Raw genomic sequence first — 27,927 nt, 5'->3', positions numbered from 1 at the left:
ATCCACGGAAATTACATTCCCGGATATCGGATCATTTTTGCGTTGAACGATAACGTTCCGTTGTTTATTCATTGCTGTAAAGTACCGTAAAGGTCGCTTTTAGTCGGCTTATATTTCGTTGAAGGCAAACGAGTAGGGACCATTGAAAACTTTCACTCGGTGAATAGAATGAATAGAATAATGATGCAAGTTTCTCAAATGTGCAACTAATCTAAAATATTTCACAAAATGATAATGAGAAAAGCATGACAAAATGGGAGAGGACGGACTGTGATGAAATTGAAATTATAAATAGAGAATTAAATTTAATTCGTAACAAAATTTCACGATTCAACATAATACACAGAAAGGTTTCAAGAAAATCATAATTTTCGGGACAGTTCTATCTTTCTATGAAACTCGTTTCCTCCTTAACAGTTTAACTGGCAGAGACATTTCGAAAGACTTGATGCTTTAATTAAAACTCAATAACTCCTGTACTTGGAAGAAACCGAGTGGGCATTCGCGATACTCAGCCAATTTACTCGTTTTCTCAAAACGACCCTGTCTTTCCGAGCTAAATTAATGAAAATTGTTGTGTCGCGTCGCCCGTCGTGGGAAACGTTCTAATTCCACGATCGTTATTTGAGGGATTTTTCGAGGCTTCCGCGTCGAATTAAGTGGACTTGTCCGAGAGATTCTCCGACCAATTTACGCTTAGAAAGACCTCTCTCTTTATTTCGAAAAGTAACAATCGCGTAGCCGATGCCCGTCTTAAAAATCCTATTTAGAACGAACCACAGTGACGTCTTTCGTTATGTATTTTTCTTTTTCTTTTCTCTTTTTTTTTTTTAACCAAGATACCGAGATAGCAGTTTTTCTGATTTAGAAAAGTCACTTTTCGCGTTATCGAAGAGGACGAGGGAGGAATGGAAGAGTAATCGAATGGAACGCGAGGATTCTAGATGTCTCGAATTCGAGCTTACAAGCATCGAGCATCGTTGGCTTTGTGCATTCCTGACCGGTGGATGTGATTAAATATCGATCGGCTGCTATGTCAGGAGAATAAGACTGGCCGTGTAAATAATTTCGCTGAAAGTGCTTCATATCGTAGGCATAATTGAAACGCGTCCAGCCACGGTAGAGAATAAATGGAAAATAAAACGCGGAAAACAAAAGGAAGAATAAAAAGAGACGCAATCAAAGTAACGAGGAAAGAGGAAATATATTACCAGGGACTGAGAAAAAATTCACATCAACACCGTGAACGAACGTAATGATAAATGAATACGTTCTTTAAGTTTCGATCAATATACGCTAAGAGTAATTGATAATTCGATATCGGTTAATCAATACCAGGGACGATGCTCACCGTAGCTGATACACAGTCTGGGAAACGATCGACTCTCCGTTGATATATTGCACACCGGCTATTTTTTACAGAGACACGCCAACATGTAAAATCGTGCCGTTGGATAAGGCAAAACAGTCACGTTTCCACGGCGAACGAAACAAGCGGTCCAAAGTAATTAAACTATATCCTCGATCGTCGCCGCTCTGGCTATGACAGCTTCCGATTGAGCATTTTGCTAAATTCAATAAAACTTTTGCTTCTTCGTGCACACGGAATCAACTCTATTGATACGCGTTCGTTTTCTTCCTGTCTCAACCTCGTATTCTCTTTTGTGCTCGCTCGGATCGTTCTCGCGCCAGCTTTCAATAACGCGACAATAAAACCATCTGGTTCCCGTAAAAATCGCTGCGATAGCGCGGAGGCACGCAGGAAGGTGTACGACGAATTTTTCTCAAGGTTCTGGAAAGCACATATACAACTTTGATTTAAGGGAATTAATGGAGATTGATGACAGCAATTTTCATTTTCGAGCGGATTACACAGAAACATAAAATGTTTTTTTGACATGACGAGATGTCAGTGTGGTCAGATAAAGAAATTTGTTTTTGAAATAGACCTCTTTGAGTTTTACTACAATTCTATATATTCAAAGTTATATCGATGAAGGATAAAATTGACCGCATTATCGGTACAGTAATTTCTACTTCTATAAAATTTCAGACCATTCAATGAAATGAAAATGTGATCATAATTAAATAGCACTTCGAAAAATTACATGAAAGTATTTAATACAGAAGAAATTTCTTTACTCGTCGAAGGATAATTATAGAAAATTGTTCCTACTGAGAATTCACTTCTGAAATAAAATGTCTAATCGATTCTGTACGCAAGTACGTTCGGTTAGATAGAAACTGCGGAGGATCTTATCTTCGCAGGAACCTTTCTATGTCGAAGAAATAAGTTTTCCTTTTGCTCGCCACGAGATTTCGTCGGCCTTTTACATTTACGATTGTGGGACGGAACCGGTCAGCCGTGCCGATTGTGCAGATCGTAGCACCCGATATTCACGAATGAAAAGCCGGGATTTCGCGGTACCACAGCGAAAGAAGTAGAAAGTGGGCGGTATAAGGGTAACGGCAGCGATAAGTGGGATAAAAGAAAAAGGAAATTCCTGATAAACTGTACGGGGAAACTAATCCTGACGGCAAACATTTTGAGATATTACAATTAGAATGGTTGCTTTCGTGTTTCATCTTACGATTGATTGAGATTGCAGGCGTTTAATTAATTAACACTATAATCGTAATTTCAGTGCTATCTCGATGACATAGATGTTAATTTAACAAAGTTCTTATTTCAACCTTTTGATGTAACACAGTACAGATGCATTCATAATTAAAAAAAATTAGATTTATCAAATATATATAAAATTACAGGTCTAGTTTTTTTTTCAAAATGACGATAATATACCTCTTTTCTTTTTTATTTACATAAAATGATTATTACAGGGGAAATGGAACTTACAGCATCAACGATAAACACGTTAAGACAGATCGGCATTATACATGGACGTTAAACCGTGTTTAATATATGCAAATGCACGTTACCGTAACTTGTCCGTATCTAGGAATTAGTGGAATTTAGTTTGAGCAAACTTCCTGAATACTGATTGGCAATGGTTGAGTTGTAAAGATCGCCCTACATTCCCAAAGATTGACCTTTATTCCCATCTATCTCGAGAGACCCGATAGAAGAACATCCGTCTACAGCTTTCGTACAAAAATTTATCATAATCCTTATAAATTCAGATATTTCTAATAATATTGTCAACTTCGACCGATATAAACTCTGTACGTAAAATACATAGAATACACGATTACAATCGATACTCTCTTATTAAAACTACTATTCTCTGTTTTAGGTGACAGTCAGGGACGATGGAAGGCCATCTTTGTCCTCGACGACCCGCGTCGTGATCGCGGTGGCAGACATAAACGACCACGGTCCAGAATTCGAGCAAAAGTTCTACACCGTTCAGATCCCAGCATCACCATCTACCGACAAACCACTGTTCCAGGTAAGCTACCACCTCCGGAATTACCCTAAAATCGATCTTCGTAATTCTATCCGACCTTCTAGTTGAGAATTAGGAACTGGCATCGCACCATTTTCTCCGAGTCTCGATGTAATCGAAGAAACAGACGGTCGTCTGTATTCTGTCCCATTTCGTTTTTCTCTTTGTCTCTTTGTACACCAAGTAGAAGTAATCCCCCGTATCTTGTTGTATATACATATTATCCGTTCGCTCGTGAAGAATCATCCCCCGTCCCGCGACAGGTGTACCACTCGTCCAAATGTACGTATGCCAAACCGAAGGGAGCCGCGAGAGTTGGAATGGACAATTGTAAGAGTTGTAAAGGATTCGGGAATTTTCAGTAAATTCGAAAATTTTGATTCCAATTCGAGGAACTGTTCTCTTTTGCAAGTCCAAGTTTCGACTCACGTGCTTCCCTTGAGTCGAGCGCAAACCGATCGGAAGTGAACGTTACCGAGTAAAATTTAACACAAGCTAATCTTTTAATAGTATCGACAAATCTATTGGCTTGAGAGTATGGATTCTAGTTTGATAGTTATCGAAGTTTGATATTATAGTATTTAGTGTGATGTTAAAGTTTGTTGAACGTAAGGTATCTGTTATTGGCTATGCTTCTCTTACCTAAAAGAATTATTATTCTACTTTTTATAATTATTGCACATTGTTTTTAAAGAGCGCTATCTCTATTTCTAGAATTATTAAAATTAAATCACTCGAGGATTATGTTGCTGAAAATTAACATTAATTTACGATTACCACTTCCCTGCAAATCAGTAGCGTTCACTTCGAACAGACCAGTTTCGCTGTCGGCTTCGGTCACCCAATCAAACCGTCTGAAAATAGTGTCAGAACCTCACGCTTTTCTGTAATGAAAGCCAAAATCTTCCAACAGAACCAACTGTATCGATACCGAAACGTCGCTTCCCAAACCCACCTATTTGTTGGCGATTGCTTGGAACCTGTCTTAATTTTGTACGCATATATCGCACGACGTACTCAACACGATACCGAAATGTAGAAAAATTCTGATATAAAGCTCATGAGAAAATAGGAAGAAGGAATGAAGAATGGGTCGGTCGCTCGTTATCGAAAGTGTTCTTTCTTGGAGACTTGTTTTCGATGTGATCAAAGCAACCCACCGGTGACTATCATAGCGTGAAAGAGTTGAGAGATTTAGCACACGGACACCCTCGCACGGAATTCTCCCGCAGACTTGTCGTTCTTCGAATTTACGGCGAGAAGATACACTCCTGGTTACGCGGTGGCGCGTTTCACGCGTCGGCAACTTTGGGATCCTGAGGACGGAAATCGTGGTTAACGAGTTCCCTTTGTGACGACCTTTGGTCCACCGCTGTTCTGAGAACTAGCGATCGATCCTGGCCTCGACTGCTTTCAATTTTGCGCGTTACTATTTGTTTAAAAACATATAGAATGGACGTTGGCCGATTTATTGAGGTATTAACCGTAAATAATACGTCACGTTCAGTTTTATGTCTTTAATCGTTTCAATGGTTACGATATGTTTGTGTCGAATGAAGTTTCAGTCAGACATTTATTGAATAGTAAAATTGAAGTAACTAAAATTGTATTTGGGTCACATTAGGATCGAAGGAGATTAAGTTTATACAGAAATTAAGCGGACTGTAGTTGCATAAATTATTATTATTTAATTTATTTTGCAGGAAAGATGCGAAATATTTCAGTTTAGGATTATCAACATATTTGAGAGAAATCTGTCGCCGTGTGCAGTACAGTATTATTCTAACCTTTGCAGCGTGGCTATTACGAAACATTCCATGAGCTGCGAGAATTTAGTAACAGTGTTTTGCAATGTTAAAAAATGTTCTCTGACCTTTTGCAGTATGCTACAAGTTCCTGACGTTTTATAATAATGTTAAGTATAATTGTGAAATATTCCATGTTATTCAGGGGATTTTACTACAATGTTTGCATAGTATAAGAGTTTAAAGCTTTTCAGAATGTAAATTTCGACGACATTCTTACGTTAAACACCGCATACGTCACATTAAAATCGGAATATTTCACGTTGTTTTTAATCATTTTCAAACAAACGTAATTCACTTCGTTCACATAGAGACGTTATTAATTGCTGGTAGTATTACGTTACTACGTGTACGTTCGAAGCTTGTTAAATATTTGCGTAATTCGAAATTTCGCTAGGGGAAATAAGATAATAAATGCTGTTATCGAAGGCAGTAGAGGGAGGAACCTGATTAATCCGATGTCAACAGTGACAATAGCTTTCACAATATACCAGGAATATTCAATATAGTTTTCCACCAACGTCGAATTTTGTCGAGGCCAGATTCGATTTCGACGGATATAAAGTTACGATTGCTCGTTTTCGTAATTTTGGTCGGTCATCGTGTACTACGATCGAGTTTCAACTTCTACCCGGGAAAACGCGTTTTACATACCGCATACGTTATGCCTATTCTCGTTACAGGATATACGATTAATTAAATTAAAATTCTTCCAACAAAGAAAAGAGCTACATTTGATATAAATTTTATGCAATAAATTTGCAATAAATTAGAAATGCCCTAATTCTTACGCGTACTTGAGTCGTCAAAAAATCGCATCATTGAAGGAAGAGGATTTAAAGCGTAGGTCATGGATCAAATAAAAATACCATTTATTTCACTCGCGCCGTTTAAAACATCGTTAACCGCAATTTCGATAAATTGTCTTTCGCATTTACTGAAGAAAATATTCTCCACCGTATTCGCCAGTAGTACGTTTCGAACGGTTTAGTGATTGGAAAAAGATCAACTGGTCAAAGCCAGCAACTACTTTCGATCGACGTGGCAGGGAAAAAAAAAAAGAAAAACACGCGGAGGAGAGGGATGAAAGCGAATTAGCGGAGATAATGCGAAAGTTAAAAGGCTTCCTTCTCTCGTTCTCGACAGAAATCGAGGAACCGCTCGCGGGAGTTCGACCTTTCGATCGATACGTTACTAGAGAATGGAACTTGGGAGACATTTAGCCCCGACAGCTTGTCAGGAGATCCTATCTTCAGGGTAAGGACACCGTTGGCACGTAAAAAAAAAAAAAAAAATGAAACTAAAAACGCCGTCTCGTGGCACGGGAGCATAAATAATTTCTGCGTAAAAACGTGAAATTGGTCTCGGGTAGTTTACACGAGCTCTTGTGCATTGATTTATGACCCGCTTTTATGTATATATATATATTTTATACATATATTATATGTATATCGACTGTAACGTTCGTTCTAATTATGATACTGCATTTTCATGCAACCCCGCTCTGTGCCCGTTTTTTTATAAATAGGAGCCGCCATGCATTCCGTCTACTACTTGATCGATCGTCTTTTGTCCTTTTTGCCCGATGCAACCCTTCTTTTTGTACACACGAAGAGTCTCTTGAATCTCGCGCATCATGCGACTCTGAGCGAAACTTTGAACGTAGAACCGAAAGATATCGGTGTGGCGGGGGAGAAAAAGTTGATTTTCAATGAACGCAAACCACTGCTGCTGCTACTTCGTACGCTGAACCCCGGGTAATTGAGGCTCATTCGTAGCTGTCCGGGGATTTGGGTCGAGAGTGGAATTTATCTCCCCGAGTTATTAAGTATCAAGTGCTCACCGGCTTCTTAATTGCATTCAGAGTTCATTGCTCTCTCTTACTCAGGGGGGAGACTAAAAGAATTCGATATGCCTTCGGTATTTCTAATGCGTTCGAAGGAAAACTCGAGGACTTAATTATACCTCGAGTGCCTTTTAACCGAACCGTTGTTCCGGGTGTAAAACTTCAACTTGCTTTTTTTATCCTTTACGAATTAACGCGGTTCTCTAAATGCGTTTATCGTTACGATATTAATCATAAAATACTCGAAATAGCTTTAAACGACTTGCGCTAATTTCGAAAATTAATTTTAAAATCCATAGGAATATTAAAGGATATATTTAATACGATTACCATTTCAGCAACATGTCAAAACTTGCCAAAATGTCTTTTCATTCCCTGCCAATTCAAATTCTAAACGTTATCCCAAAATATTATTTAGAACGAGATCTTTTATGAATATGAAACGAGACGTTCGCTCAGAATCGCATCATGCGTGGCCCCTTTCTCCATCAGCTCTTTGTATGCGTCCATCTCGAACTCTTCGTCGCGTCTTGCCCGTTTTGCTCGTTTCTTTGTATGTATATATATATACGTATGTATATTATGTTCTTGAATTTTTGCATTTGTCTGTACGAGGCTGTCGCCTGATCATTTTTCCGTCTTTTCTTTCTTCTTTTTTTTTTCCTTTTGTCGTAATTAATAAAAATCATGGCATCGGGACAAGCCGCTAAGTACGAACGCATGACGCGGAAATGAAAAAGAATGGAATGAAAGGGAATGCTCGTAGCAGACCAGTTTTCTTTCCCACGTATTGAACGGTGTTACTTCGAGAATGAAAATTGCTTTAGGCCATTGCAGCTATATTAATTACTGGGAAACTATACAGAATGTCTTGTTAGATGTCGTAGCTCGAGCTTCTTTGAGTGCATCGTTGCTTCTAACCTATTAACTAATAAATTTAAACTAGGAATGTTAATACGGCGTACGAATCAACAATATCTTGCACCGATCTGTTTATTATTTGTTTCATTTCCATGACTGGAAGTTTCAAGCATTCTTTACGGTATTCACTCAGATCTTCCATTACAATGCTATTTATTTTTTCAATTGAATAATTAAATGCCATTCGTGTCATTCAAACTCGTTATCGCCTGAGAAACAGTGCCAAAACTCCATCAAAAAAAGTAAATTCTCTTATCTTAAATTTCCAACTAAATAATTTAATTTTTAATTCGATCTATCAATCGAAAAGGTCACTCTGCTTACCGAGTGATCTATAAAAATCCTTTAAAATGAAATCGAACGTCAAACGAGAGCCGCCATCAAAGGAAGGCCTCGCGGATCAAGAGGAAAAAATCGTGGGTTAGAAAACCGGCAGCCGATAATAAGCTCTGGCACACGGGGGAAACATGTTCGTTGCGGAAGAAAAGGCAAGCCCGGCATGAAGACTCAGCCCGCCATTTAATGAACCGGCGACGATACATTCTTCCGCGCGGTTCCGCGTGCATCAGCTCGTAGCATCAGCTCAAAACATCGCGTTCGATCCGTGCCTGCCCGCGGAAAGAGCGCGCGGCCTGTGTTTTAATACGCTTTAATGCAGATCGATATTTGGCAATACGGGGAGGCGGAGGTTTCCGGCGTCTCCGTCTGTTCCGCCTCCCCTATGTTCTTTCTTTCTGTATGTTTTATTTCTCCCCGCTCTTTTTTTTTTTTCTTTATTCATTTCGTGTACCGCATGCTGTCGACTGTGTGAATGCTACGCTTCGAGGTCACGAGCGCAATGTTTCACGATGGATCCAGAGGGAGCAAGACTGAATGAAAGAAGGAAAGAGAAAATAAAAGTATGAGAGAGGGTGTGAGGAAGGTGAATTGAAAAATTTTAGAGCGTGAACGAAATGTTTTAGACAGAATGAGTTGTTTTCTTATTTTAAAATTCTTCTTTTCTTTCTCGTGCTAGATTTGCGTATCTACTTACATACGTAGATTTCATTCGTCGACGAATGCAGACGCGTTCCGCTTTTTCTCTTTCATTTTTTTCTGACGTTCACACTCGGCGTTTGCACCCTGTGTGTGTGTGTGTGTGTGTCTGTCTGTCTGTTTGTTTGTCTGTTTACGAACGCGAGTATGGAGGTGTGTAATCGTACACACACAGGGTATATCGAGGCTTTTCTTTCCGGACAATTTGCGGCCGCATTTCCGGAATAGCATTATGAATTAGAAGCAGCTTGATACTTGCGAATCGTTCGAGATTCCTTTTCTCTTTCTTTTGATACAGCCGATGGCCGATACTAATGTTCTCTTTTATGTCGTGTACAGCTATGTTAGTAGAGAATGAGAAAACGAAGGAAGCAGGCTTGAAAAGGTTGGTTCTCATTTTTCGTTTGTGTTCCTGTACGATAGGTACTCGCGAACGATAAAGACATTGGTGATAACGGGAAAATCCAGTACAGTATCAAAGGTGGTCGCGGTAAAGGCAAGTTCAAAATACATCCAACTACGGGAATGGTGTATTCGCAACGTGGATTTGAAGCTGGACAGGAATACGAGATGATGGTAAGTGGGATGATAGAGAAAATTACATATTTATTTATTATTATTATACATAGAAATATTCCTGCCTTTTCGAACAATTAATATTGTGAAATATACTAATTAAATATGGATAGACTCGGGAAGAATTAAACGATCGATTGTGGCCTAAATATGAAACAGATGAATATTAAAAATTAAACGTTAAATTTAAACAGAAAAATAAATAAAATATGACAATATATGAATATATATAATCTACGTGAATAAAGAAAATAAATAGAAACCCATCAATTTATTCTTCGTTGTTTGGATTACTATAAATAATTTCAATCCTAAATGAATCTAAATTGAAATCACGTTTGATTTAATACTTGCTACAAAATTTACCTTAATTTTTCGCGATTTCTCTGTTAATTAAAATACCAGCATTTAAAATGAGTTCGACTTATAATTTCCAAAGTCTGAATTAAACGCTTGTTACGATCGATCAAAACGTTTCAGAGGGACGATGAATCGCGTAGAATAATTGAACAATTCTTAGTCAAAGAATTAAACAGAAACATTAACTCTACGATGTAGAACCGTTTCGCCGCTAAAGGGTTTCGAGCGTATTTTGAACGAAGCACCCTGTAAATCCAACGCGGTCTGTTCAGAAGTCATAATTCATGGTCGATCGGGAAGCAACGTTCCCTTAATACAATTTAAGTTTGAGCTTAACTTGACCGCGCACGCTTCTGTTTGCCAGATAAGGGCCGCCGATAGCGGAGAACCGCAGCGCAGTCATCAAACACGGGTATCCGTGCAAGTTGTCGAGGTTCCGAAGGAATCCGAGAATCCGCCAGTCTTCAAGACGAACAATCAGACCGTCGAGGTTACAGAAAGCGACGAGGTGGGCTTCCTCGTGGCACTGGTTCAGGCCGCGGACAAAGATGGCGATTCCCTGTGGTATGATATTGTTGGTGAGTTTTACTATTTTACGTTATTGTTGAGAAAAATAGTTATTTCATATTGTATTCAAGTAATTAAATTGGATGGAATAAAATAATAGCATGAGAACGTATTGGTGGTTATAAGTTTCAGTCGATCATTTGTAGTCAGTTTTGTAGTCAGAATGTGTTAGATACGTACGAAACGTTTTTACAAATAAATATATCTAATATCTTTTTGTTAACAAAGACTAAGTCAGAAAAGAAAGTAATTTACAATTGAATGAATTTTTTAAATCTATCTCCCTGAGCGATAAAAGAATAATCTATTCTTGATATGTATTTTATGGCTGATAGCAATTTTATTTTCTCGTATTGCTGGGTAATTAATTTGAGTGCTGTATCCGTGTTAGCGGAGTTTGAAAACTCGTTAGAATTCAGTCGGTCACGATATCTTGTTAATTGGCGAAATATCGAGTGATTTCGTTGGAATACATTCGAGTGGTTGGAATAGCTCGGGGCCTGAATAACATTTTCAAAGTTGGGAGGATCGAAGTTGGAAAGTTCCACAGCTGGATCGCATAGGTAACAGTTAAACTTCGCGCCACCAAATGGCTAAACTAGTTAGAGACACATCTATGTCACATTTAAATTATAAGACATTTAGAGATCTATTAAGATCCTAAAGTAGAAACAATAAAACAATTTGTTGTCTTTCTTTGTATTTTATCCTTCTTATAATATCTACATATAGCATAGCTATATTTCAAAATTCACACACGCTTGTGTAGCGTGTGTAACGTTATCGTAACAATGTATCTTCTGAATCTGAATTTTATCCAGTTTTGCTCTAATATAATTGATAAAAATACTTTTTGACACAACTCTACAGAAATTCATATAATCATCATCGAATGATGGCTGACACAATGAATAGAGTCTTAAGTAATATTCCTTCGCCTAAACGTGAAAGCAAAAGTAACGAACGAGAGAACGACGAATCTACTTGCAGACGGTGACAAACGAGATGAATTCTTCATCGGTCGGGACAACGGAAACGTGCTGCTAGCGAAGAAGCTCGATTGGGAAACACAGAACTTCTACAACCTGACAATTCGTGTTACGGATAGCGTGCACACTGCTGAGACTCAACTGCTGGTCACGGTGATCGACATCAATGATCACCGACCGGAATTTACCGAGAACATTTATCACGTAGACATTTCAGAAAACGTTGAAAAAGGCGAGAAGATTCTACAGCTGCATGCAACCGACGAAGATGAAGACAAGAAAGTATTCTACAGCCTTCACGCTGCCCAGAATCAAGCTTCCTTGGAAATCTTCCACGTAGATTCCGTGACGGGAGCCGTTACATTGAACGAAGTCCTGGATCGGGAGACCATCGAAGAACACGTACTTACCGTGATGGTAAAAGACCAAGGAACGCCCGCAAAACGAAACTACGCCAGGGTTATAATAACGGTACACGATCACAACGATCATGCTCCAGAATTCATCAGCGAGATCATCCAAGGAAAAGTCTACGAAACTTCTCCGATTGGCGCTGCCGTGGTACAAGTTTATGCTATAGACAGGGACAGAGGAGATAACGCAAAAATAACCTACTCGATTACCTCTGGCAACGTAGGTAACATGTTCGCGATAGATCCAGACCTAGGTGTTATTCGCGTGGCTCGAGAGCTAGATTTAAGTGTCTCCTCTGAATATATATTATTGGTGAAGGCTACGGATCACGGTTCTCCAGCTTTGTCCAACACGGTACCTGTACACGTGATGGTCACCATGGCTGACAACGCTCCGCCTAGGTTCATCCAGAAAGAATTATCCGCTGAGATCTATGAGAACCAACAACTGGGTACATACGTGAAACACGTGGAAGCTAGAAGCACGTCCTCGTTGCAGTTCGAGATTGTTCAAGGCAATAAAGACGACACGTTCTTCATGAACCCCAGTACAGGCATCATCGTGATTAAGAACGAGCTAGATTATGAAAAGACCAAGTTTTATAACCTGACGGTGGCGGCGACTAACATGGCCAGCGCAAAGGCACACTGTAACGTAATTGTCCATGTTCTGGATCGAAACGATAACGCGCCCAGGTTCCTGCAAGCTACGTACAACGGAGAAATAAGCGAAGGCGCTAGCATTGGTTCCTTAGTACTCACTAATTCTAGCACCCCACTGGTCATAAAAGCAGAGGATGCTGACTCTGAATTGAACGCCCTTTTGAACTACGACATAGTCGAAGATTTACCTCGAAAGTACTTCCACATAGATTCGAGCACAGGTGCCATTAGAACCGTAATGGTTTTAGATCACGAAAGCATTCCAAAGTTCACCTTCCACGTGAAGGTTTCCGATCTAGGGAAACCGAAATTGTCTTCCGAGACCACGGCCAAGGTCATGATCGTAGTGACGGATGTAAACGATTGTCCACCCAAGTTCCTCGAAAACGACTATAACACCACTGTACTGTTACCCACGTATAAGAACGTCGCTGTGATCCAAGTGAGGGCCGTAGATCCGGACAGTTCCGAGGGTGTCCCACTCAGGTACGTATAACACCATTAAAACGTGCGTGCCTCTGTATTTACGGCCACTTTAAAAGGCTGATTCATATTTATGCAGACTGCGCCGTGGCTTCGTTAGCATTCATTTACTATTATAATTGTTGCATGAAATTTGTATGATCGCCCTCTGATACACGGCCGTTTTTCCTTCGCGCAGAAAGAAAATTACTTACTGCCCACTTGTGTATACCGTCGGTGAAGGGACCAACCTTCCAATTTGCATAGAGGTGCTTGCGTCACTGTTCTTTCTTTTTTTTCTTTTTTTCTTTCGTCGGCACTAAAGCGGAAGGTTTAACGATCCTTTGCACCTTTACCAAGGTAGAACATCGTGTGTTGTCGAAATAGCAATGACCTTTTCTTTTTGTTCCGGTTCAGGTACGACATCATCGATGGAAACAAAGCGCATACGTTCGATATAGACCCCCAGACCGGTGTGATCACGATTTATAATCCAGAACGTATGAAGAAAAGCTATTTGCTAAGGGTCCGTGTCTCCGATGGGAAGTATTCGAACGTTTGCCAGGTGAACGTGATGGTGGAGAACTCGGAGAACTCCGGGCTGATGTTCCAGAAGGACGTCTACGAGGGTACGATCCCGGAGAATTCGACGAGGATCACGACCGTCGCGGTTGTGAACGTTTTGGGCAGCGCGCTCAACGAGCACATCGTCTTCAGCATTCTGAATCCCACCGACATGTTCGTAATTGGACCGACATCCGGCGCGATCCGGACCACCGGAATTAGATTCGACCGGGAGGTTTGCGAACATTACGAACTGATAGTAGAAGCGAAGAGTCAGATGCCGGGCAAAGAGAAGCCAAGGGTGGCGCACGTGATTGTGAATATCACTATATTAGACATTAACGACAACTGTCCTATGTTTGTTAACTTGCCCTATTACGCCGTTGTGTCCGTAGACGCGCAAAAGGGCGACGTTATTACCAAGGCAAGTGTATTACGGTTATTCTTGACTTTACAATCTAAAATGTTGGGTGTAGAGTAGAAGTAAAACGACTGGGACTTGACTAACTTAATATAATCTTCTTGATATTGTTTCCACTACCCTTTCCGTTATTCGTTTTATAAGATTATATTATTAATTTAATTCCCTTTTACTATGGTGGTAAAAGATATTCTTATTTCAAAATTTAAGATATTTTCTTCTTCTAACGCAACATTATAAATAGAGCATTCCACTTGGCTTGTAGGTACATGCAGTAGATATGGACAGCGGTGACAACGGAGAAGTCAGGTATGAACTGAAGAAAGGCCACGGAGAGCTATTCAAGGTATGTCGGAAAACGGGCGAGATATCCCTGAAACAGAATCTGGAGGGTCACAATCGCGAATATCAGCTCACCATTGCCGCATATGACGGAGGTAAACTCGCTATTTACAGCATCTACATTTTAATTGGCGTTTAAATAGTTTTCGACAAGGTTTCGACTTTATTTCAGGCATAACACCGTGCTCTATCGAGGTGCCAGTGAACGTGAAGGTGATAGATCGGTCGATGCCAGTGTTTGACAAGCAATTCTATACGGACAGCGTGCTGGAAAGTATCGAGATACATTCGCCCCTATCTTTGTCTATACAAGCTGAGTCACCGTTGAATCGCAAGCTCATATATAGTATAACTAAAGGCAACGATTTCGAGGAATTCGCTCTGGATTTCAACACAGGTGAGCGAACGTTCGTTGGTCGCACGGCGAAACAGTTTTTCAAAACCGTGGATGAACGATGAAGCGAAGATTGAATTAAACGCGTAGCGCCCATGCACGGAACGATGAAGTTGCAACTCGAACAATGTAGCTTTCAACAACACACGACGATAAGATTCAAAAAAACTGCCACGTTTTCGGTTCTGTCGATTCTGCTCTTTCACATATATATTTTTATTTCTTGCATCATCGTTCCATGCGAAACATGATACGGTCAAATGGTAGTGTATATAGGTATATGTCCTACGAATGAGATTTTTCTTTTCGTCCCATACTTTCCTGTTTCTTTCTTTTTTTTTTTTTTCTTTTTTTTTTTACGACGAAAATTTCATCCAATAGCGTCACGACAGCGGCGAACGTGTGTTACATTCGAAATTATAAACGCGCGATCGGCGAATGTTGCGCCCTAAATCCAGTCCCAAATAAAACATCTCCCGAGGATTGTCATTCCAATTCGGCTATGGGACTTCTAATAACTTTTGACCTTTTCATTACTGAAAATGTTCGCTTCATGCTTTATGAAACGTGTTTCTAATTTCCGACGACACAGTTATAGTGATAACCGTTGCAATGGATGAAATAACTTTTTACTTCGTGTATTTCGTGACATTAAACCGTTCATCGCAGTAAATGAAACAGTTTCATATTATTTTATGTATTTATTAACGTTATAAGGTATGACGAACGAATTTATGCATTTCCAAATAGAAACAGTAATGAAGAGGTTAAATATAATATAAATGGTTACCTCGGTAATCTCGTACTCAACAACCGCGCTTTCTACTTTAACGAACGACGTGTTGGTTCCGTTATACATGGTATCCGGTGACTAAATTCTAATCAAGTCACGGTGTAGTGGTGAAACAGTAGCAAATTGGGGATGTTGGAATGTATCGCACGTAACACAAGCTGCAGTTATAATCGTATGATTAATTTATTCGTATATAATTAATCATAAATAATTATATATACTTCTCGAGTTAATTCTATTCGACGTTGAAACACGTACGTTCGCCATTACATTTTATCGTAGTATTTTTTTAAATTAATTCTCCTTTCTTTACCCGTCTCTCCTATAATATATTCTTTACGAATGCTTATTTGATTAAATTAGAAATTAAAGTGTTATTGTATCTCCCTGTTTCGCAGCCCCCGACAGTAACAATGGTCCTTGTGAGTATAAAAAAATACTAGTTCTATCGGTCTGCTGTGTTGCACTATACCATGCTACCGCACTGCTCTCTATCTTTCTTCATTCTAAGATTTTCATGCACGACTCAAACAGTAACAATGAGTTTCTTTCGGCCGCCAGTTTCTCGCGTCGATCTTCGAACGATAAATCCCCACCCTGTCGTTATGCACTGAATTAATACCAACTTCATGACCGGCATACTACGTCATGCAGTAAGTTAGAATAACGGCGAACACCGATCGGGATTTCATACGAGGTATCGATCGTCGTTCAAGCGGATGTCGCGATGGTGGAGTCGTTACGACATAGAAATTTAGCTGCAAATTATAGTCTTACGTATATCTATATTTTGCAATCGTATCGATTCACTGAATTTTAAGCAACAATAATTTTTAGGAACACCTTGGAAACTTTTTAAATACAAATTTTTGGAATAATCGCTTTCAGACGTATCCAATATAAATCATCTTTTATATATGTTTTATTATCTATCATTTTTGCAGTATTTTTTATTTTTTAAATTGTTGGAAAAGATATCAAAAACACAAGGACCTCGAAGAAACCATTACGCTCGAGTATACACGAGGAACGGTTAAGTGTCAAGAACTGAAAATACCGGAAACTCCGAATCCCAACTCAAACACGCCGGAACCCATATCATCGGACGGCCGAAACTTCCGCTTGCCATACACAGCTTCTATGATTGCACGTCACTTACACAATATCCGGCATCCTTCGCAATTTCTAACCGCTTGTCAATCGATGCACGACATTCTCAAAAGTAAAAGATGCCATCGCGAAAAAGCGAGACTCAGCAACGATGCAACAATTTAACGGCATGTTGATCCTCTTGTCCGACGTAGAGAACGCTTCTGTTCTGCACTTCTGCTCTCACTTTTAGTCATCGTTTTCAACCCAACCGGTCCCATTATCTCATGCAGAAGCAACGAAGCTGCGTGAAAAACGGGTTTGGAGCACAATGTTGCTTTTAAACGCGATACGTGGTTACATCGAGGCCGCAATTCGCCCGGTGATATATCTCGAAACCGCGTTTCAACGCTGCCTTATCGTCGGCACACCATTTTTTTCTCTCTCTCTCTCTATTTTCTCCCCCCCCCCCTTTCCCCTCGTTCTCGTTTAATCCTCCCGCCTCCCGTAATTCTCTTACGGCTTTCACTCTGTTCTTCGCATGGCGTGCCTGCACCTTACGTCGCGTGCGAATTGGGAAAGATACCGTGCTTGTACCTTAAACGAGCTACAATGCGTGGAAATAGCAAGAAAGGGAACAAGGCAGCTCGTTTGTAACAGGTTGACTACGATACGTGACACTTTTCGCTTGTTCGCTTCTTGAGATCGATCGCAAAACAACGAGAATAGAACGACGTGTAGAGAAATTGCTTTCCATTTTGTGCAACATATTCTTATTCTTCCTTCGATCTATTTTAATTGGGCAAATGAGAATTCTTGCAAATTTTATCGATGCAAATGTTTCGATTGGGATCAAAGGATTAAAGACTGGTAGAAGAATTGGCTAAAGTAAAAAATACGTTAGAGAATACTTGAGATACCTTGAATTTTTTTAAAAGTACATTTAATATAAAAATACTTTCAAGATAAAAAGAATATCGTCCAGTTACTTTTTTATTCGACAATGTCCAGAGTTGTCAGAAAATTTATAAAGATCTCAAGAAGCAGTCACGTAATATTACAACTCCCAAGAGTATATACGTCCATTATAACATTCCAAGGCTCGGTAAACGCTTGCGAGAGAAAAATCGAAAACGTCAAGTTGAATGGAGTCAACCTGTTAAGTTGCACAACGCGCCGTCGTGTTCGAAGGTGCAGACATTCTGGTAGCATCCGCAAATTCATTCACGGTATCCGAGCGTCTTGTATAAACGTGTTTACCACGTGACTTGCATTCACCAATGTTCTCTTCTTGGTGTCCGCGAAACCGAGCAACTCCTTGAATTACCCAGTCACCATCATATAGACGAATAATTAAACCACGTTTCGACACCTCTACATAAAATTTGCATAAGTTCCGCATTAAGTACAAGCACATCGATAAACTATGCTGCTTCTCAAGATGCTCTTTGGTAAAATATCGTATAAAATGGCACACACACACACACGCGCGCGCGCACATTTACAAAAAGAAAAATAATAAAAAAATACACGCAAGAATGTCGGGCTATTAGTCAGCATCACGAATAAAAAGGAAAAGTTTCTCGGCTTTGTGGACGCTACGCTGCATAGACTGCTTTTGGGTCTACAATCTTCTCTTCGATAAATCAGGTGTAATCTACGTGGTGGACGAGCTGGATTACGAGCAAAAGAAACAGTACGAGCTGACCGTCCGCGCGACGGACAGCGTATCAGGCGTCTACGCGGAGGTACTCGTTAGCATCCTGGTGCTCGACGTGAACGATTGCCCGCCCGAATTCACTCAAGACTCGTACAACATCTCGGTCTCCGAGGCTGCGCCGTTCGGCACTTCCGTGTTGAGAGTCAGCTCCAGAGATAACGACACCGGTAAGCGGTTATTAAATTCAACTATGCATATTGCTGTCCATATAATCATGCGCAAGAAGTGGAATGTTCTTAGTTCTTCTATCTGCCTATGTTTGAATTTGAAACACAGGTTTGCATAATATTTGCATATTGTGTAATATACTTGCATTTACTTTGATATATTCATTGGACATTATAATTTTATGAAACAATATTTTTATTTTGTCTTACGGCAACTCAATAATTTTGGTCGGTTGAGATATTGCAGAAACGAATACCTTAATTACAAATATGGTTTTACGATAGTATTACGAGCAGATTTATTTAATATTAAAATTCTAAATTCGTCCTGATATTTTATAAATTTCTAACTCCATTTCTTAATCTAGAAAACATTGACGTTCTCTAATATCTTTTAACAATAACATTGTATATTCGACTATATAACTTTACTCGAAAATTTACGATATTCGTAATTTTTATCAACAAGATTACACTTATGGATAGTAGTGTATATCGCAAGATACGCATTGAAAGATCGGATCGGCTTCGTGAAACTTGAAGGCCCGACTAAATTTGCAATTAATGTCGAGGCAACGGAAATTCACTCCCTCTGTCTGTATATGTCTCATAAATAACGCGAGGCAGTCCTGTTGGAGCAAGATTAATGTTATTGTAATTATTGTGAAGGATGCTCTTAGTGGGTACCGAGGCTGGATTATCGCGATGAAATATACCCCGAGTTGTTACATGATTGTACGAGAATGAGACGAGAAAAAGACGAGAAAAGGATAAATAGAAGCTGATGTTTCTCGTTGAGAGATTTTGTCCAGTGATTTATTTGGAAATTCGCTCACGGTAACTCAGAACTATGTCAGAAGTTGAAACGAAGCTTTAATTGGTTGAACTGATAAAGGAGAAATATTAAACTCATAAAATCCTGAACTGTTTCGTGTTTGTTACTTGTAACTATCGTTTATTATCTTAATGACCGTAGTTTATCAATTTGAGTTCTTAAAACATTCTTCGTACAAAATGTTTTTCTACCATAGTAAAACAGTTGTTCACAAATGATATCAACAGGAAATGTTAATTAAGCTTCGTTCTCGTGTACATGCTATAAATAATTTTCCAGCCATGATATTATTGGAAACTTTATAACATTCATGTAATTTGTAACAACATAAATACATTAATACTTATTGTAGAAACCTTCGTTAACATAGCATGCTCCATTTATTAATTATATGTACACAAATACACATAGATAAAATACTGAACAATTCGAGTCTTTTAAAAAATCAGATCACCGATGAACCACGAGATGAGCTCAAAAAATGAATACACCCTCAGAACATATATACTCTTTACGTATTATGTTCACATGTGACACATGTCTCTTATCTGTATTATACCATCCATTCCTATGTAAACATCACTAAATACCATAAACCGTAATACCATAAACTTTTCTGTGTTCAGACATCAACCAACAGGTTCGCTATGCAATTCAAAACGACACGGAAAACAGCACTGACCTGTTCCACATCGACCCGGAGGAGGGTGTGATCTTCCTGAAGAGATCTCTAGATCACGAGACCCACGAATCGCACCACTTTACGGTGATCGCGATCGATCGCGGTGTACCCAGTCTCTCGAGCACAGCCCACGTCTGGGTGACGGTGATCGACATGAATGACAATCCACCCAAGTTCGAACAACCCTCGTACACTTGCTCGTTGTCGGAACACGCGGAAAGGGGTCAGTTCGTGACGGTGGTATCTGCCAGTGACCCGGACTACGTAGACGACAAACTCACGTATACGATAGTCGGTGGTAACGAGCAACAAACGTATAACATCGACCAATCCACCGGCATCATTTCGCTGATCAATATGCAAAACTTTGGCGAGAAGAAACTCAGCATGCTGAACGTCTCTGTCACGGACAATGTGTACACCAGCTTCGCAAGAGTCAAGATCGAGATATTGCCTGCTAATAGACACAATCCTACGTTCCAAAACCCTATAGTAGAAGTGACAGTTTTCGAGAATCAGTTGCCTGGCAGATTGGTGACGAGTGTGATAGCCACCGACGAGGATTTCGGGGAATATGGCACGGTGATCTACACGATAGCTTCAGATCTGATGAAGGAGATATTTGACATAAATAGACAAACTGGCGAGATCGTGACTAGAAAGAAGTTGAATCGAGAAGAGCAGAAATTGTATGAAATACCCGTGATGGCTACTGATGGAGGTGGCAGATCAGGTTTCGTGATTGTTAGGGTGAAAGTTGGAGATGAAAATGACAATTCGCCCGTGTTTCTGCTGAGAGAATACAAAGCCAGCATTCATGGAAATTTGACTACTAATACGCCGTTCCTGAAGGTGAAAGCTCAGGATGCTGACGAGGATGACGCTGCGAGGATTGTTTATTCGATATACGAACTGCAGACTTCGGAAGCGAAAGCGTTATTTGGGATTAACCCTGATACTGGAGCGTTGTTCCTTCAAAAGAGTGCTATGCCATGGGGTAAGTTCTGCGCTATATTCTATCGCTCATTTTATTTTCATTGGCGTACTATATGACATTAATCGTTAAAATTATATTTCTTCATTTTTAATATTGTACCGAACATAAGAAATTTTTGTATAATTAAAATTTCTGGTCGAATTATAAAAGAATCGTACCGATAGTGATCACAGTACCGCAACATGTTGGATTATTATCTATCTAATATTTTAGAAAATCAACTATTTGAGCTCTTCATTCGGGCGGAAGACAAGGGCGGGGCGACAACACATCACGCTGACGTTCCCCTCAGCATTTACATAATGGGACCGCAAGATATTCCACCTCTGTTTGAACGAAAAGAAGACAAATTCTTCATATCAGAAGCGTCTCCTATCGGAACACCTATAACAAGGCTAAAAACCGTGACCAACACTACAGTCACATACAGAATAGTTTCTGGAGATGAAGATTCTCCACTTTTTATGATCGATGCTAACGGACAAATTACTTTAGTTAAACCTTTGGATCGAGAGCTGAAGGATAATCATTTGATCGGAGTCCTCGCTGAAACGGACTCGAGTCCTCCATTGACAGCTCTAGCTGAAATTTCGCTCCAGGTGTTGGATGAAAATGATCATGCTCCTAAATTCGAAAGTAATCCTTATGGTATCAGTCTGGCGGAGAATATAGAGGAAGGAACATCAATTTTGAAAATTATCGCGCACGATGAAGATCTGGGTAGCAATGGAGAGGTTCGATATTCCTTTGGCTCGGATATTGGCGAACTGGCAAATGTCTTCACTGTAGATACGTACACCGGGTGGATATCGACACTGGTTCTACTTGATAAGGAAAAACAACCGGAATATAAGTTTCAAGTACGTTTAATTAAAAATTAAAAATTTGTCATAGACAGTTTTTACTATTTTCTATAGAATATTTGATAGGTCAGTTATTTAATAAAAAAAATAGTCTGAACATAACGAGAATCTCTTTTCCTTTTATAATTTTCAAAGTAAAATTAAAATTAAGATTTCTCAGAATTAAAAGAAAAAGAAAAAATTTTATTATAATACTTAATATACATTTTTGTCGTGTCTAGGTGGTCGCTACCGACAATGGAAATCCAAAGCACTTCGCAAGGACTTCTGTGCACGTAAAGCTGAAGGATTACAACGACAATCCTCCCGCGTTCGTAGACGATCGTTACGAAGCAGCGGTGAACGAAGACGCTCTACCAGGAACGGTCGTGGTCAAGTTAATCACCATGGACAAAGATTCGGACGTAAATACACCCATAGAATTCTACATAACGTCCGGCGATTCGAGATCTCAGTTCCAGATTAGATCAACTGGCGAAGTATACGTGGCAAAGGCTCTGGACCGGGAAACGATCGATCGTTATGAGCTCGAAATAGTCGGCACCGACGGCAAATACGTCTTCAAGACGCGTGTAACGGTGCAAATACTCGACGTGAACGATAATCCACCATATTGCCTCAGGTATCGTTATCGAGAGATCCTGTCTGAGGGATCGCATCCTGGCACGTACGTGCTCACTGTTCTGGCCACTGATTACGACGACGAACCGAATGCCAAGTTGCGCTTCTATTTAACCGGCGACAATAACGACAAATTCTCATTGGACAAAGAGACAGGCGTATTAAAGACGGTCGGTCAACTGGACCGGGAAACTCAAGCGAAATATTCGCTCACAGCGCATGTACAGGATAGAGACAAACCATCTTGGGAATGCTCCTCTCAGCTAGAAATTTTGGTCTCAGATTTGAACGATAACGCACCGAAATTTACTATGCAGACGTATAGCGCTACACTGCCCGAAGACGTCGAGGTCGGTACCTTAGTAACCAAAGTACATGCCACGGACAATGACATCGGCATTAATCGTAAGATCAGATATGAATTCATCGATTCTGCCGATGGTCACTTCCTCGTCGCAGCGGACAGCGGCATCGTTACGCTTGGGAAGCCGTTGGACAGAGAAACGAAGGCCATGTACAACGTAACTATACAGGCAGTTGATCAGGGCACCCCTCAATTGATGAGTGTGACTTCGTTAATTGTCAACGTGCAGGATATTAATGACAATCCACCGGAATTCGCGTCGAAGGTCTATTTCTCAAAAGTTCCTGAGATCTATGCAGTTGGAACGGAAGTAGCTCGAGTTCTTGCAACGTCTAAGGATACTGGAGTCAATGCTGATGTTTACTATTCGATCGTTGGCGGAAATGAACATAAGAAGTTCCAGATAGATGCCCGTAGTGGCGTGATTACTATTGCGGAGCAATTAGATTTCGAACGTGCCAGAGATTATTTCTTGACGATTCAAGCTATAGATGGAGGCATTCCTCCTTTGAGTAATCACGCTACGGTGAATATTACCGTGATCGATAGCAATGACAACGCGCCGATATTCAGCGAAGTTTCATACAGAGCTTCTATACGGGAAGACGCAAAGATTGGAGAAAAAGTTACGCAGGTAAGACTTATATATATGCACAGCTTATGTATAAAAAACAATTAATTAAATAATTGCTTTTATTGTACAGCTTTTACATATAATAAAATAAACGAAAATTTTAGTAAACTTAATATTTTTAGAAATAAATTTTAAAATAAAAAGGAATCGAATAACGAGATGAATTTCGAATAATTTAGATATTGTCTTAACTATACGCTAACTGTAAACTAATTCCATATTATAATGAATGTATCAGGTATTCGCAAACGACTTGGATAGCGAGGAGAACGGGAACGTGTCTTATTACATCGAACGAGGTGACAGGCAGAAGCAATTCTCGATCGATGAGAAAACAGGACAAATTACTGTCGCCGCACCATTGGATCGCGAAGAAGTCAGTATAAATCATACGCACCATTCATTATATATCTTAATGCGGTTGTAAGACATTTCGAATGCAATCTACAACGCGATATTTCATGTTTCCAGATCGGTAATTACGTGTTGGAGGTTCACGCCCGTGACAGCGGCATACCTAGGCTATCCAGCTTCGTGATGGTAAACATCGAGATTCTAGATGCAAATGACAACCCGCCGCTGTTCTCCCTCTCAAATTATACCGCGGTAGTGCAAGAAGACAAGCCCCTTGGCCACACCGTATTACAATTCGTGGTCACAGATGCAGATATTGAACCGAACGCCGCTCCATACACCTTCGACTTCCGTTCCGGGAACGAGGGTGACGCGTTCAGATTAGAGCAGGACGGTACACTGCGAACTGCTACCAAATTCAACAACAGGGTCAAAGATAAATACGAATTGCACATACGCGTCTTTGACAACGGAAGCCCACCTCTCTATTCCGACGCATGGGTCGTGATCAAAGTGATCGAGGAATCCCAGTATCCTCCAGTAATTACGCCTCTAGAGGTAGTTATTAATTCCTACATGGACGAGTATCCTGGTGGGATCATCGGAAGGGTTCACGCAACAGATCAAGATCAATATGACACGCTTTCGTACAGTTTGGTTCCATCGTCTCCTATCCCAAACGACCTCTTCAAAATTGACAAAATTGATGGCACTTTGGTTGCCCTTCCGCGTCTCGATGTTGGCGAATACAGGATAAACGTCAGCGTAACGGATGGAAAATATCATTCGCATTCTATCGTTAAAGTAAATGTTGATTTGGTAACGGAAAAGATGTTGGAGAATTCTGTAATTGTAAGATTCAGAGAAGTCAGTCCGGAAGATTTTATACTAAGTCATCGTAAGGGATTCATTAGAACCGTGCGCAACGCGATGAACTGTAGATTAAAGGATATCGTTATTATCAGCGTCCAACCTTCTACAGACGAAGTGAATCTAATTAAATCTCGCACTATTCGCCAAACCATTCACAACGATCTGGACCTCCTATTCGCGGTGAAGAAGAGCTCTACACCTTTGGGATCACCGACCTTTTATGGGTCTGAAAATATACGGGAGGCGTTAAATCAGCGTATCGAAGAACTCGAAGAATCGACGAAATTAGTCGTGGAAGAAATTGTTAGATTTAAATGTAACAAAGAATACTGCGTTTATGGGGATTGCCAAGACAAAATTGTTCTCGACATCACACAAATAACACCTGTAGCTACTGACGTAATGAGTTTCGTGTCCCCGCGACACAGACACAAGATGGAGTGCAGTTGCAAAGAAGGATATGCCGGGAATCATTGCGAGGTAGTCGTCAACGAATGCGCCAGAGATCCTTGTCCACTGTTTAAAGTCTGCATTCCCGATTCTTCGGTCCAAGGATACTCATGCCAATGCCCTGAAGGTTTCGCCGGGCAAACCTGCGATATTGACATCTCCAAGTGCCATGACGAGTCTTGCTACATTCCACGAAACCCCATATCGTTTAGTGGCAAGAGCTATGCTCGTTATAGGATCGATAAAGCCCTCATCAAACAGACTATCGAGGACCGTCTCAGTTTATCTTTGAGGATCAGAACAGTGCAATTGACCGGAAACTTGATGTATGCAGCTGGCAAGATCGATTATAATATACTAGAAGTCGTGAATGGAGTTGTTCAATACAAGTTCGATCTGGGTAGCGGAGAAGGCTTGGTTCGCGTGAGCAGTGTATACGTGAGCGATGGACAATGGCACGAAATCCAATTAGAACGAGAAAGCAACAGCGCCAAATTGACCGTTGATGGAAAGCACGTAGCTCATGGATCTGCACCTGGTATCAACGATATCCTGAATCTTCAATCTGATGATCTTTACTTGGGTGCTGAAGTTAGACAACATCCATCAGTTTTGGGCTTCGAGGATGTTCAACGTGGTTTCATAGGATGTATGGATGATGTCAGAATCGCCAGAGTATCGGTACCGTTACATATGAGTGGCGCTAGCAGTGTCGCTGTCTTAAAACGCTTTGCAAATGTGGAATTCAGCTGCGACGCTGCAACGGTTTTGGTGCCCCCAGGGATCTGTGGTTCGCAGCCCTGTCAGAATGGCGGAACATGTAAAGATTCTGGTGGCGACAACTATGAGTGCCAATGTCACAGCAGATTTGCAGGGCTCGCTTGTGAAATTGATACCGATCCTTGCGCCTCTTCACCCTGTCTCTACGGTGGTCGTTGCAAAGTCGTACCAGAGGGAGGTGACTTCACTTGCGAATGTGTTGGACCAAGTCTGAGTGGGAAACGCTGCGAATTCGGAAGATATTGCAGTCCAAACCCGTGCATTCACGGTGGAGTTTGCGAGGAAGGCAATAATGGGCCAATATGCAAATGCCAAGGATTCATGGGAGAACGTTGCGAAACAGACGTTAATGAATGCGACGCCAATCCCTGCACAAATGGAGGAACCTGCGTGAACGAAATAGGGACCTATAGATGTATCTGTCCTCCTAATATGACCGGATTAAACTGTGGAAATCCGGCGTATTCTACACCAATTATATCGAGCCACTTTAAAATCACATGGGAGCATTTAATGTGGATTGGCGCTGCAGTAATAGTGAACATATTCCTGATCATCATATACGTCGCCTACCGACGGATCAGGATGAAACGCACAAGAGCACGGACGAATAACATCAACAATGAGACCAGGAAGCAAATTGTTTTAAATTCAGCGCGACCTCATGAGCACGAGTTCAAACGGAGCTCAAAATTGAGCAACCTGGAAGTGATACAGGTATCGTATCTAAATCAGAGAAATAAATATACTTGTTTGATTTGTCAGCACTTAAGAGAGAAGACCGCATGCTTTTAATCATACCTCGATCGTACGCCAAAGATAGACGATTTTTCTTTTTTTATTTTTGTTTTTTTTTCTAATGGCGTTCTTTTTCTTAATTTGCGATCATCAGCCGATATTCCCTCTCCTGCGAGTGATGCGTGCATTGAGTTTAAGGTTTTTCGTGTGATTCTTTTTTGCAGAGAGAACCTCCCCAATGCCCTCCTAGACCCGCTTCCTATACTCCCAGCTCGAACAACGAGCCAGCCGCGTACGGTAACTCGGCAGCGGTGGCACTAAATAATTTAGACACGCTGCGAAGTTATGGCAGCGCCGGTGACGAGCTGGAGAATTTCCCGCCAGATTATTTGAGAAACCTAAATCGCAGCACACCTGTGCCCCCTCCGTCCTTAACCCTCGCTAACCCAGTCGGCGGAAACGCTACAGGCAGCGACACGGATAGCCTTCATAAGCCGAGCTGGCAAGAGCAGATGCAACTAGCTTCCTTCATCACGGACACGACAAAGATAAAAAATGGTGAGTAGTATGCGTCGCTGATTGCCCCGATTCATCGTAGCTTCTTACTTTTGTTTTCGCTTGTCGCATGCATTCGTGGGTGGAATTTATAGCTTGATCCATTGACTCGATCTCTCTTTTACTTATCCTATTCTCTGTGGTTCCTACTTATTTCTATCTCTCCCTCGTTTCTCTCATTTAATCATTTCGTCAGACTTTCTCACCTTCCTTTATCGCCATTTTACGCCTTTGTCACTATCTTACATTCTACTTCTCGTTCTTCTGTCTGTTTCTCTTGATCGTTTCCCTCTTCTTAATACGAATGTCCGGAAACGTATGCTGACTTGGGCGTGTAGCGAATCGAATTAACATTGGTGTATCGTATTGTGTGCGCTAACAGACCTGAAACGAGCGAGCCCAGTGGTACCGGAGCTGACCACTGGAGGACTTCTACTAAATCCTTCTCGACGCGTGCCTCATGGAGGTGGGACCTCCGTTGCCTCCATGACGTCCATCGAGGATGATCCTCGTATAGTCGGTGGTAAGTCGAGATAGTAATGCCTGAAAGAACAGCCGAATACCTAAGGATACACATTTTGATATTTGGGTCGCTTCGCTTGTCGCTATCTCTTCTCTATCGGCTAGATTCTAATTTTTTTTTTTTT

The 27,927-nt window shown here is 40.6% G+C and overlaps 1 protein-coding gene across 7 annotated transcripts in view; it reads left to right on the top strand.

Moving 5' to 3' along the window:
• LOC126876673 (fat-like cadherin-related tumor suppressor homolog) overlaps positions 1–27,927 on the top strand; it is a 497,189-nt gene that overhangs the window by 465,187 nt on the left and 4,075 nt on the right. For 2 of the 7 annotated variants that reach the window (XM_050639580.1, XM_050639579.1), the window contains exons 7-23: positions 3,255–3,410; positions 6,359–6,469; positions 9,438–9,590; positions 10,315–10,528; positions 11,508–13,068; positions 13,462–14,032; positions 14,295–14,466; positions 14,544–14,768; positions 15,957–15,980; positions 18,298–18,534; positions 19,996–21,048; positions 21,262–21,908; positions 22,133–23,530; positions 23,769–23,906; positions 24,002–26,704; positions 26,950–27,283; positions 27,663–27,803. In XM_050639580.1, coding sequence (XP_050495537.1) covers positions 3,255–3,410; positions 6,359–6,469; positions 9,438–9,590; positions 10,315–10,528; positions 11,508–13,068; positions 13,462–14,032; positions 14,295–14,466; positions 14,544–14,768; positions 15,957–15,980; positions 18,298–18,534; positions 19,996–21,048; positions 21,262–21,908; positions 22,133–23,530; positions 23,769–23,906; positions 24,002–26,704; positions 26,950–27,283; positions 27,663–27,803 — 9,838 coding nt within the window. Of the gene's footprint in view, positions 1–3,254; positions 3,411–6,358; positions 6,470–9,437; positions 9,591–10,314; positions 10,529–11,507; positions 13,069–13,461; positions 14,033–14,294; positions 14,467–14,543; positions 14,769–15,956; positions 15,981–18,297; positions 18,535–19,995; positions 21,049–21,261; positions 21,909–22,132; positions 23,531–23,768; positions 23,907–24,001; positions 26,705–26,949; positions 27,284–27,662; positions 27,804–27,927 lie in introns of those variants that run through there. The other 5 variants (XM_050639582.1, XM_050639581.1, XM_050639595.1 and 2 more) reach the window with 5 other exon arrangements.

Source organism: Bombus huntii, chromosome 2, assembly GCF_024542735.1.
Source record: "Bombus huntii isolate Logan2020A chromosome 2, iyBomHunt1.1, whole genome shotgun sequence".
Classification (NCBI taxonomy): Eukaryota; Metazoa; Arthropoda; class Insecta; order Hymenoptera; family Apidae; genus Bombus; species Bombus huntii.
Note: the sequence above shows the minus strand (reverse complement) of the source record. Positions and strands in the feature narration are given on the sequence as shown.